The sequence below is a fragment of the Tachypleus tridentatus genome, chromosome 9 (assembly GCF_004210375.1).
Source record: "Tachypleus tridentatus isolate NWPU-2018 chromosome 9, ASM421037v1, whole genome shotgun sequence".
In the NCBI taxonomy this organism is placed as follows: Eukaryota; Metazoa; Arthropoda; class Merostomata; order Xiphosura; family Limulidae; genus Tachypleus; species Tachypleus tridentatus.
The window spans coordinates 143010938-143023251 of record NC_134833.1 but is presented as its reverse complement, the minus strand read 5'-3'; the positions used below and the strand labels follow the sequence as shown (position 1 = coordinate 143023251).

The 12314-nt window shown below is 30.3% G+C and overlaps 1 protein-coding gene across 1 annotated transcript in view; it reads left to right on the top strand.

The window, feature by feature from the left end:
- The window catches only part of LOC143227502 (uncharacterized), a 34714-nt gene extending 22610 nt beyond the window's left edge, over positions 1–12104 (top strand). The window contains exons 13-16 of the mRNA XM_076458943.1: positions 1582–1818; positions 4359–4733; positions 5464–5889; positions 8501–12104. Of these exons, the coding sequence (XP_076315058.1) occupies positions 1582–1818; positions 4359–4733; positions 5464–5889; positions 8501–8829 (1367 nt within the window). The 3' untranslated portion in view covers positions 8830–12104. The remainder of the gene's footprint in view (positions 1–1581; positions 1819–4358; positions 4734–5463; positions 5890–8500) is intronic.
- The last annotated feature ends 210 nt before the right edge of the window (positions 12105–12314 follow it).

Sequence of the window (12314 nt, the reverse complement as noted above, 5' to 3'; positions counted from 1 at the left end):
AGCTAACCAATAAATGAACATTTGCTGTAAATTTCTTATCAGTGCTATAAGTATACCGACCAAGTTAGGCCAACAATTTTAAGTTCATTTCTTTAAGTTGCACACTAAATTAATTTTCACCACACCTGTTTTTTTTTTCATATCTAATGTGTTCTTTATTAGATATTATGACCTTTTTGTAAATACACACCAACAAACTACAGCAAATAAGAAAATGACACTCGATACTAACCAACATCAGCTTTAGGATTGTAATCCTAGTATTCAGAACAGACCTATATTTCACAGACCAACCAGATTCTTTAAAATATATGGTGGTAGTTTTTCCTTTCCAAAACAGTGTTAATAACTTCTTTTATAATAATGCCACAGAATCTAGATTAATAGTTTCTTGTGATCACCTGCATGTACTTGGTACAACAGTATCAAGCATAATTAATTATGCTAATTACTTAAGTTAATATTATGTAATCCTAAATGCTCTAAAATTAGGATAATTTCATAAAATTTAGCAATTTTATGCTGAAAAGGTGGCAATGAGTAATCAATAATAATCTACTTGTATAATTCTTTTGAAAACTCGAGCTTGAAACTATTAATTTTGTTTACTTCTCTAATCACTACTTACGTATCTGCACATGCTTTCAGCCCATAGTTTTACTGCTCTAAACCATCCGTTTTTAACCTGAATGAGAAAAACTAAAAAATCGACCACGCTTGCTTTTTAATGAAGCTTTATTAAAAAGTTTATAGTGACAACCCATGTGACTTCTTTTTAGAGGAACGCAAAGATTTTTATCAAATTTGAGTGGTCTTTGTTGAATAACTTTGCATCCATGGTTTATATTTATACAAAGTTTCATACCTAATTCTAGGTTGTAAAGATCTATCAGTGTACCAAAGTTTAAAAAAAAATCCTTTAAAGTTAAATCTGTTTATGTATCAAATAAAGTTGCTGTACCTTCAGTGTGAAGAAGAAAAAAGGAAGAAATGAAATTAAAATTTGAGACTTTATACCTCGGATTTCGTAATGGATTGCCTTGAAATTTGATATATGAAGTAAGGATCTAGTAGAACATGTCCACTGAAAGTATGTCGTGGTTTGGACTACCACAGCCCATTGTATAGAAGGTATAAAATTGCTAAATTGTCACACCTGTTAATAACCCACAGTGTATCCTGCAAGTTGTTTTGGCTACACAACACATTACTGTGTGTCTTGATACACTGCATCTCAAAACATAGTTTTACAACATTATTTGTTTCATATAGGTTGACAGATAATTATCTGATGTTTTTATCTAATTTTCTACTCTAATATTTTTTAAAAAATCAGTAGTGTAGTTAATTGTGTGAATTTAGCATGTAAGTGTGATAACAATGATTGTCTCTCCTTAAATGCAATTTTGTCCTAATATCATTTCTAAGAAGTTAAAGCAAAACACATTGCTTTTCAAAGATGATAAACAGTTTCTGTATTCTGTTATTAGTAATTAAAAAAACAACAACAGTAAATTAATGAAAAGATGCTTCATGTGGTTATGGCTTAGTTTACTTAAATAATTTTGTACTGCCTGCTAGGACTAAGATTACAAGGAAAGAAAATCTTCTTCAAACATCAGTGGATTGAGTTGATAGAATATGATAGCTCAGCATCAGACACATCCAGTCTTGTTAAGGATGATGCTCCTCAAGATATGAAAGATTTCTTGAGCCAGTGGAGTTCATCAGCAGGATATAGTAACATCTCAACAAACTCTCAGGATATTCTTCTTATAGATAATGGCCAGATTAACCATGCATTTCAAACTATTCCAAGTCAGTAAAGAGAATATTGTACCTGATTGTGTCTTTTTTTACTTTGTACAATTTAAGTAAATGAGTTTTTACAACATCTGCCATACCTGGTTTTCATGTAATGAAGGGAAGGGGAGTAATTTCACAATATTTCATTTTGTTCACCGTTTTTGTAAAGTTTTCCGTAAATACAGAACCAAAATGAGGGTATTGAAATTTTAGATGTTTATGTTAGAGGAAATATTTTGAAAAACTTCTGTGGGTTTAAGGGTTAAAATAATTGTGTTTAAGATTAACCTAAAACTTTTAAGAGTTACACCTTTGTAATTTGAAATCTGTTTTATGTTCTTATATATCATAGTGCTGTTATATATTTCTGAACTGAACAATCTTTTTACATAGAACCAAAAAAAACAATGCATTACTTGGCTAATTTAATATATTGATCTAACTAAAACTAATAATTATAATTAATTGTGTCATCAGTTGGGTATTCACCCTATTAGTAATATTTTGTTGTTCTTCCACTATTTCTTAACCAGTTCAGAATATTTTAATTAGCACTTAATTATTGTATGAAGTTAACAATAAAAAATAATAGCAAGTAATAAGCAGTAACATGTAGATAAAAATAAGTAAATAATTATAATTATGTAGAATATTTTAATTAATACCGTTAATAAAATACACTGAAGGAAAAGTAGAATTTAACTGGCTTTAGAAACACATAAGAACTAGTTATTTACATTATCACCAATTCCCTTGCTTTTTGCAAAGTGTGGTGTATATTCCAAATTAAATATTTTCCTTCTACACAACATTTGGCCAATGAAAGTTTACAAAATGACTCTGATATTGTAACTTTAAAGATACTTGACATCTGAAGTGGTTACTACCAGACATTACTCTTTAATTATATAGAGTCTGGAAGCAAGACAGTACAGATATTACAGCAGAAACTAATGTCTATGTGGATACAAAATAATAGATTAAGTTAATAATGACCTCATTCATTAAACAGTAAATAAAATAATCAGGTGAGCCATAATCAAAATAATTTACTAAACATGTTATAAGCTTTGTGTAATGTGACTAAGTTAAACCCTAAGAACTAGCCAAAAGGTGTAAGTGGTAATAAGATTGTAGTAATAACAATAATAACAAAGGTATGTGTAAAAAAACTGGGATTATAAAATGCACACTATGTGTGCTACTTAGGAAATCTGTTTTTGCTTCAAGTGGATTTAGAACTAAAAAATGTGAAATAGACACTCTCTAAACCCTGTGGTAGTTGTAAAGACTTGATAAGGCTTTAGATGGAAAATATTTTGAAGACAGATATAGGAAGATGAATTTGATAATATTTTGATTAATAAGTTATTGTTTCTCGTTGGTTCTCAACTGAAAACCCAATTGTTCTTGTTTATTGTGAAAAGCTAAGAGACCGAGATAGATACTTGAAATGGGTTTTTATTATTTTTATAATATAGGATTATTATTTTAATCATCTCTCCATTTCAACTATTGTTTCTTTAAACTTAAAGGACAGATATTTCTAAAATGTTCTTCAAAATTAATCTCAGCTACTGAATTAAAAAAGTAGGGTGTCCACAACAAGAAAAATGTTTTTTTGTTTTTTCTGAGAATTAATGAAGAGTGAACTTGAAGGTTTAAAATTATTAACTAAATTAAGAAAAACCAACCCACTCCTTTCACTTCAAGCAATTTTAATTCTATAATGATTCTTAGGACTTTTCACCAGTGTGTATAGCACCATCTGGAAGTGAAATAGATGATTAACTTTGTTATGTATTATATTTTATTTTGGACAGGTCTCTGATTTATTATATCACATATGCTATGAATTACTATTTCATATAACTGGAAACTTGAATTTGAATATAAAACTTAATAAAATATTAATATGGGTCAAATTTATGTTATTTGCCAACAAGATTTATACACACAATTTCCTTTTTTAACACAGATATATTTTAATATACAAACATGAAAACAATACAGTTTTTAATAAAGGTTATTACAAATGATGGTTTATATACAATAATTTACAAACTTACAAACAGTACTGAGTTTTATGTTTGGTATTTTTTTTTTTTAGGAATCACACAAATTTGTATAAACTTTGACAATATTCTAGCACACTTTTGTCAAATAAGTATTGTTTTATGTCAAGAACTTTCTACAGATTTTGAGAATGGGTGGGACTTGTGCTATACAGTCAAGAATGTATGCCACGTAGAAAAAGGTAACAATAAAGAAACAAGTGTAGATACTAAAATGAATGTACAATGGTAAATCCGTTATGTGTGTGGTACTTATTATTATCATTATTTTTTACACCAGAAAGCAAGATTTTAAATTTAATGAATTCTTTAATTGTAGAAACAGGCCTGAAATTGACTGGTTATTTGGTTTACAAAAAAAAGTGCAAGAAATGAACATTATGTTGAAACTTAAGTGTACCATTTATATTTATAACTTATGTGGAGTAGAAATGTAAACTTCTTGTTTCCAGTATGTTTTTTTTTCTTTTGTTTCAGAATCATGTCCTCAAGGGTACATCGGTTATGGTAGAACATGTTATAGATATGTTGATGTACCACAGAAGTTTTTCATGGCACTTTTACACTGTGCACGTGAGAGTAGTTACTTGGCTTTGTTAAAAGATAAATTTGGAATTGAGACATTGGAAACTTTACTACCAAGTGGTACAAATGCCTGGGTTGGAGGATACCATTATGGAGGACATTGGAGAGGATCAGATGGAGAAATCATTCCAGTCTTTAGTGAATGGGAAAAAGACAAGAGTGAAAGTCCTAATTCTAATGATGAGTGTGTGTATCTTTCAAGCAATGATTCCACACTTTTAAGGTCAGACTGTGATGTAGAGTATCCTTTTGTATGTGAAAATCCAGGTGAGACTGTGAGGCTTAAACATTTTTACTTTTAAACTAGGTTTGAAAAATATGATCTTGTTTGATTGCATTTTGTTTCACTTCTTTTTTTTTTTTTCCACTTGAAAATATTTAACTGTTGAAACCTTCATAAAAACTACATCCAAAGTTCCCAAATATTGATAGTTTCAAAACTACTAACCAGGAAGTTCTGGTACCACATTACACAGGAAGTTTAGTTTTATATAAAATCAGATTCGTGTAACAGGTATCAAGATATATATACTTTGTAAATAAATTATTGACAAGGAAGTTCTGGTACTATATTAGACAGGAATTTTTGTTCCACATAAAGCTACATTCATGTAATATTTATCAAGATATGCATAAGGTGGACAAAAAGGTGCCCCCCCCCCAATGTTGTTAATTCATTATATCTTTTATTAGATAACAGAAAAATACGTAAAAGTATATATAAAAGTTATGTGTTTATGTAATGCACCTGACGAGATCAGTTTAAATACATTCTCAACTTCTAATTTTAAAACTGGTTTCCTTAAGTACCAGAACTTTTCGTGATTTTAGTTACATTTTGTCATAAAAAGGGTTGTGCACCTGTTTCTTAGATTCTTTTACGCCAATTAGCCTGTAAGGTAATCAAACAAATTTTTGTGTAAAGCTATGATACTTTTAAAATAAAGTTAGGTAAAAGAAAAGGTTTGAGGTTTCATGTAAAACTTCATTTTTTCAGGTAACCTACAGTGTGAAGGGGACGGTGTTTTTATAGGTGGAAAGTGCTATCTTGTTAATGCTGATTTGGTAACAGAAAAAGAGGCTCATCAGTTGTGTGAAGACCACATGTTCAGGGATCTAGCAGTTCCACATGGCAGTTTCTCACAACTTATTCTTAGCAAGCATGTACAGTTTCACAGTAATGACTCAGTGAAGAAATCTCCATCTTTTTGGCTGGGGTTAAAGTACAAAATGAACATTGAAGATTGGTACAATTATCCTATAGTAGGACGTCACCAAAACAGGTACACTAACTGGTACTCTTCTGAATCTCACTTGGAGAGAAAGATTCAGGGAGGCATTGGAGTTGCTTTGATGCCACCCACATACAATTGGTTCCAGGTTGCACATGGTGAAGAAATTTTTTATTTCTGTCAGTACCAAGGTATGGACATTTGCTTTCTCATAGCAACAATGTAATTTTATTTTATTTCTACCAGTAATAAGGTAAGAATATCTGACTTCTTGTAACAACAATGTAATTTTATTTTATTTCTACCAGTAATAAGATAAGAATATCTGACTTCATGTAACAACAATGTAATTTTATTTTATTTCTACCAGTAATAAGGTAAGAATATCTGACTTCATGTAACAACAATGTAATTTTATTTTATTTCTACCAGTAATAAGGTAAGAATATCTGACTTCATGTAACAACAATGTAATTTTATTTTATTTCTACCAGTAATAAGGTAAGAATATCTGACTTCATGTAACAACAATGTAATTTTATTTTATTTCTACCAGTAATAAGGTAAGAATATCTGACTTCATGTAACAACAATGTAATTTTATTTTATTTCTACCAGTAATAAGGTAAGAATATCTGACTTCATGTAACAACAATGTAATTTTATTTTATTTCTACCAGTAATAAGGTAAGAATATCTGACTTCATGTAACAACAATGTAATTTTATTTTATTTCTACCAGTAATAAGGTAAGAATATCTGACTTCATGTAACAACAATGTAATTTTATTTTATTTCTACCAGTAATAAGGTAAGAATATCTGACTTCATGTAACAACAATGTAATTTTATTTTATTTCTACCAGTAATAAGGTAAGAATATCTGACTTCATGTAACAACAATGTAATTTTATTTTATTTCTACCAGTAATAAGGTAAGAATATCTGACTTCATGTAACAACAATGTAATTTTATTTTATTTCTACCAGTAATAAGGTAAGAATATCTGACTTCATGTAACAACAATGTAATTTTATTTTATTTCTACCAGTAATAAGGTAAGAATATCTGACTTCATGTAACAACAATGTAATTTTATTTTATTTCTACCAGTAATAAGGTAAGAATATCTGACTTCATGTAACAACAATGTAATTTTATTTTATTTCTACCAGTAATAAGGTAAGAATATCTGACTTCATGTAACAACAATGTAATTTTATTTTATTTCTACCAGTAATAAGGTAAGAATATCTGACTTCATGTAACAACAATGTAATTTTATTTTATTTCTACCAGTAATAAGGTAAGAATATCTGACTTCATGTAACAACAATGTAATTTTATTTTATTTCTACCAGTAATAAGGTAAGAATATCTGACTTCATGTAACAACAATGTAATTTTATTTTATTTCTACCAGTAATAAGGTAAGAATATCTGACTTCATGTAACAACAATGTAATTTTATTTTATTTCTACCAGTAATAAGGTAAGAATATCTGACTTCATGTAACAACAATGTAATTTTATTTTATTTCTACCAGTAATAAGGTAAGAATATCTGACTTCATGTAACAACAATGTAATTTTATTTTATTTCTACCAGTAATAAGGTAAGAATATCTGACTTCATGTAACAACAATGCAATTTTATTTCTGTGAGTAATAAGGTAAGGATATCTGACTTTGTACAACAGCAATGTAATTTTATTTTATTTCCACCTGTACTAAGGTAAGGATATCTGACTTTGTACAACAGCAATGTAATTTTATTTTATTTCTACCTGTACTAAGGTAAGGATATCTGACTTTGTAGAACAACAATGTAATTTTATTTTATTTCTACCTGTACTAAGGTAAGAATATCTGGCTTTGTACAACAACAATATAATTTTATTTTATTTCTACCTGTACTAAGGTAAGAATATCTGGCTTTGTACAACAACAATGTAATTTTATTTTATTTCTACCTGTACTAATGTAAGAATATCTGGCTTTGTACAACAACAATGTAATTTTATTTTATTTCTACCTGTACTAAGATAAGAATATCTGGCTGTGTACAACAACAATGTAATTTTATTTTATTTCTACCTGTACTAAGATAAGAATATCTGGCTGTGTACAACAACAATGTAATTTTATTTTATTTCTACCTAAGGTAAGAATATATGACTTCATGTGACAACAATGTAATTTTATTTTTACCAGTAATAAGATAAGGATATCTGACTTTTGTAGAACAACAATGTAATTTTATTTTATTTCTACCTGTACTAAGGTAAGAATATCTGATTTCATGTAACAACAATGTAATGTTATTTCTAAGGTGAGGACATTTGTTAGGAATAATGCAGGTGAACATATAATGGATAAGGGATAGAACTTAATTTAAAAGTGAATTTTTAAGCTTCAACATATCTTCTGTGTTTGTTTATTGCTGCATCTCTTCAACAAAGATAAATGAAGAAAAATCAGATAATTGTATTTTTCAGACTTCTAGTTGCTTATTTTGATCTTAAACTCAGTGAACTGATCTTAAGCTGTGAATGATAAAATTACTTTTCAGTTTATAACTTCTTAGGTACTTTTATACTCAAATTGTGGCTTATACTTTATATTTTTACAGTTTTAGACAAATATTTAATGTGATGGATAAACATTTGATTTTTTATCCTGATATTGTAGTTATCTTACTCTGCAATTGTTGTAGTAACTTCAGCAAAGACCTATTTTCTTTTGTCATTGTGTTCTTGTTCTCATGATGTGAATATTTTATTTCTTCATTCTACCACTAGTGTGTTACAATCAAACAACTGATCGGCTAAACAGGACCTGTGTTATACCTGTTACTTACTCTGGTTTGCTTGTGACCAGTATGTCATGTGTTATGGAAGAGGGAGAGACAGTTGCATGGTGTAGCACAGATGTAGACTTTGACTGGAATCACAATGAAAACAACAATCATTATAACTGTCCCAGTACCTGTCCTGTGCAGATATTATGTAAGTATTTCATAATACTCCATTCTCTGACTTTTTGCACCATTCATAACCAGAATAATGGGATTTATTCAGTAGAATATGAACCTTACAAATCTGTGATTAGGTTTTTCTTTTTTTTTTAATATACATAACAGTAAAAATATAACTATCATTAATTCATAAAATAACTATGACTTGTGAGCTTTTTGATAGATACAGTTCATAGATTTCAAATGATTTATTTTTATACCCAGTATGTGATTATTTTGTTTCTTTTCACTGCAGTTTAAATGTAAGTTATATCACTTAGCATAATGTGATATTCTGTTAATCATGTGTTGTTTGTAAAAGAAGTGTTGAGTTCTGCCATCTACTTTGATATATGTTGTAATCCTTCTCATAATGGTGGCATATATGTAACACAACACTGGAAAATATTTGTCATTTTGTTATTAAGATAAAATAGTGGAGATGCTCCATCTAGTAGGATAAACTTTTAATTTTTTGTTGAATTACAAAAGATTTCATTTTATCCTTAGAGCAGAGTTATGCTTAGTTTCACATTTAGTTTTAAAATAAACAGCAGCAACCTTTATTTCATTATCTATGCTTGGCATTTGATCTTTCAACTCCATCCAAGCCAAACTTTCTGAATGGAATTAAAGTTTTTGTTTTTATTATTTGTGTAACTCTTTTGCTGCCATCACTACTATATATGTTTCTTCTAAGAGTCTGTCTGTCTATCTATCTCTCTACAAATATACATTTTCTTGTTCCTCAAAACACTAGCAACACATCTTAATAATGATTTTCACATTAAAAAAAAGACCTAAATATTCTTTCATTTCTTTTTTTAACCTATAATGAAATTCAGTTTGAAAAATTTTAGAAAAATAGGACATAAGTTAGTCTTGAAAGGCTTAAGTACGACATAGATGTTTAGTTTTGTATGTGTATTCATGTGTATTCGTGAGAGTCTGCTCAGCAATGTGTTCTATTCAGGTAAGTAATCTTCTAAACTGTCTGCAGTTGTTTTCTCTATTCTGAGGACAAAAACTACCTTCAGTTATTGATTTAGCTGTGTTAAAAGTGACTGAAGAGAGAAATATTCATGTAATGGATTATTAAAGTCAGATAATTTTAAAACTAGTTTTTCCTGCATCTTGATGCTGATTAAATAAGGTAAATCAGAATACTGTTCTGTGTAGAGAATTAAACTTTTTCATTAGGCTGTTGATAAACAAAATGTTTGCTACATTTTAATGTGTGTGTGTGTGATAATTTTTTTTCAGTGTGTCTGAAATGGTGTTTAGATGCATTATATGTCTGTGATTGTATTATATTTCTGATGTATATGTAACAATTTTGTTGTGCTTTTGGTGTGTCTGTAATCATTTTGTTTAGCAGGAAACAAATTTACTTTATCTGTAATACAAATGACAGGTTATTGGTAAAACCAAGTTTAGGGTACTCAAACAAATCAATACAGAGAGGCTTTTGTATACAACAGTCATAAAATCAACATTATATTAGGGCCTGCAGGATAAGTTTGCATACACATTTACACGTATGCATAACACTGAAGAAAAATATTTGCTTCTCGACATTTTGAATGAATATCTTCCATTGGAGGTAAATGACCACAGTTATTTCAGTATTAACACTTAGTAACAACAGCATCACTGGAAACGTTGGTTTACACCATTCGTCTTGTCATACACACCTGCTAAGCTATATAGACTTCACTGTGTAAAGTGTTTTGTTGTGGCTATTTTATATCTTCTCATGCCAATTTTTCTTGCTAAAGCCATGTGAAGTATTTATGGTTCAGCCATTGAAGAAAAAACTTTTCCTGTGTTTTGAAAAACTATTATAAATAGTATCTTACTGGGTTGATAGATATTTTTTTAAAGAACACTATAAATGTCTAACAATTTTCATTGTATCAATGTTGTGTAATTTAAGAGCTATCTTAATTATTGCTAATACTTTTGTTGGTCAACAGTTTTCCAATATGTATGAGTACCAAAATGTGTTAAATGCATGCATGCTCTAAAAAATAAAAGAAATAAATAATACATCTACTGAAGAGCCCTTTGATGTGGAGGTGGTGAGGTTATCTCGTAGAGAAGGTTCTGTATTTTCACTTTACCTGCTTTGGAATCTGAACATCCACTTGTGTTTGCTGTGTGTGGTGACTCATAAAGGGGAGCATTGTGATGGTTGAGTGGTGTCTGGGGCACTGCAACACGCATCTTTAGCCTTGAATTCCTTTAGACATTTGGCTTTAGGGTGGCTCTCTCCCTTGGGTCAACCAGCTGGTTTTGTTGGGCTAGGGTCAACTGAGTATCAGTATTGGACATCAGGTGTTCTGTACATTGTGTCTGATACTGGTGTTTGAGTATAGTGCTCATGAAGCCCTGACGTTGCTGTAGTGCCCTTGTTTGGCATTATATTGCATTCTTTTGTGTGACTCCATGGTGAAGGGTGAGTGGGTCTTGAATCAATCTCCTTCTGTTATGGATCCCCCCTTTCCAAAAAGTAAAATAAAATAGTAAAAGATCATCTCATTGGTATACGACCACCTCTTAAATTCTGACTAACACTCTTCAACTCACCGTGATCCTGTATCTTATTTTTTTATATTGCTTTCCGTGTCAGGCTCCCCACCCTTTTTTTTTTTTATTCAGAAGGAACTATAAGGGCTTGCTGGCTCCCCATAGTCAGTCAAGAAGCTACATTCTGAGGACATCTTTGTGGAAATACTACACCAAAACACACTGAATTCCTGAATTGAAAGGCTATGAAGGATATACCAACTGAATTTACTCCCCATGCTACTTTGAATTCCTCACAAGGAGTTATTGTTGATAAGGATTTAAAAACTTCTCTTAGATGAAGATCCTTGCTGGCTTCTCCTGTCAAGTGTTTCTTCAGTGTGACATATCTCTGCGAATAAAGATGAAATTATGCTGACAACCGGTGTTCTCATTTTGATATTTGCATCTCCATGTTTGTCTGCCTCTGTCAAGGCAGGTTATCTTCATTGTAAGTTACAGTCATATATTCCTAACCCTCTCCAGTCTTTATAATATCAGCAATTCAGTCTTTTAAAGGCATCTTGTGACGATTCTGTTACATATGCTCATTGTGGTGGCAAAGACCATGAAGTGTACAAGTGTCAACTGGACCCTCATAGTGTTACTTTCATTCTTGTACAAAGTGGTGGATGAGAAAGAAAGAATTATAACTCTAGAAAACTGTCAATAACATTTTTTACCCTAAGGCTGGAAAATTATTGTACCCAACTCCATTCCAGACATACAGTTACGACAAAAAGTGTTCGTACCCCTGCGTCGTGAGTAGTTTTTTCCTCATAACTTAAAAAAGTATCATGATTAGGATAACAAAAGTACGGTATATTATAAATACTATACTAACACATATTTACATAAATTTTTATGTAAATTGAACGACAAATAATCTGTTTATAAACAAATAACCAAACATAGGAGGGGCAGAAAGTGTTCGTGCTTCTACTTTTAATGGTCAGTTGTGTAGCCTTTCAGGTGAATTACTTGGCACAATCTCTCCTCATAGCCCTCCATGATTGTATGACAGTGCTCGA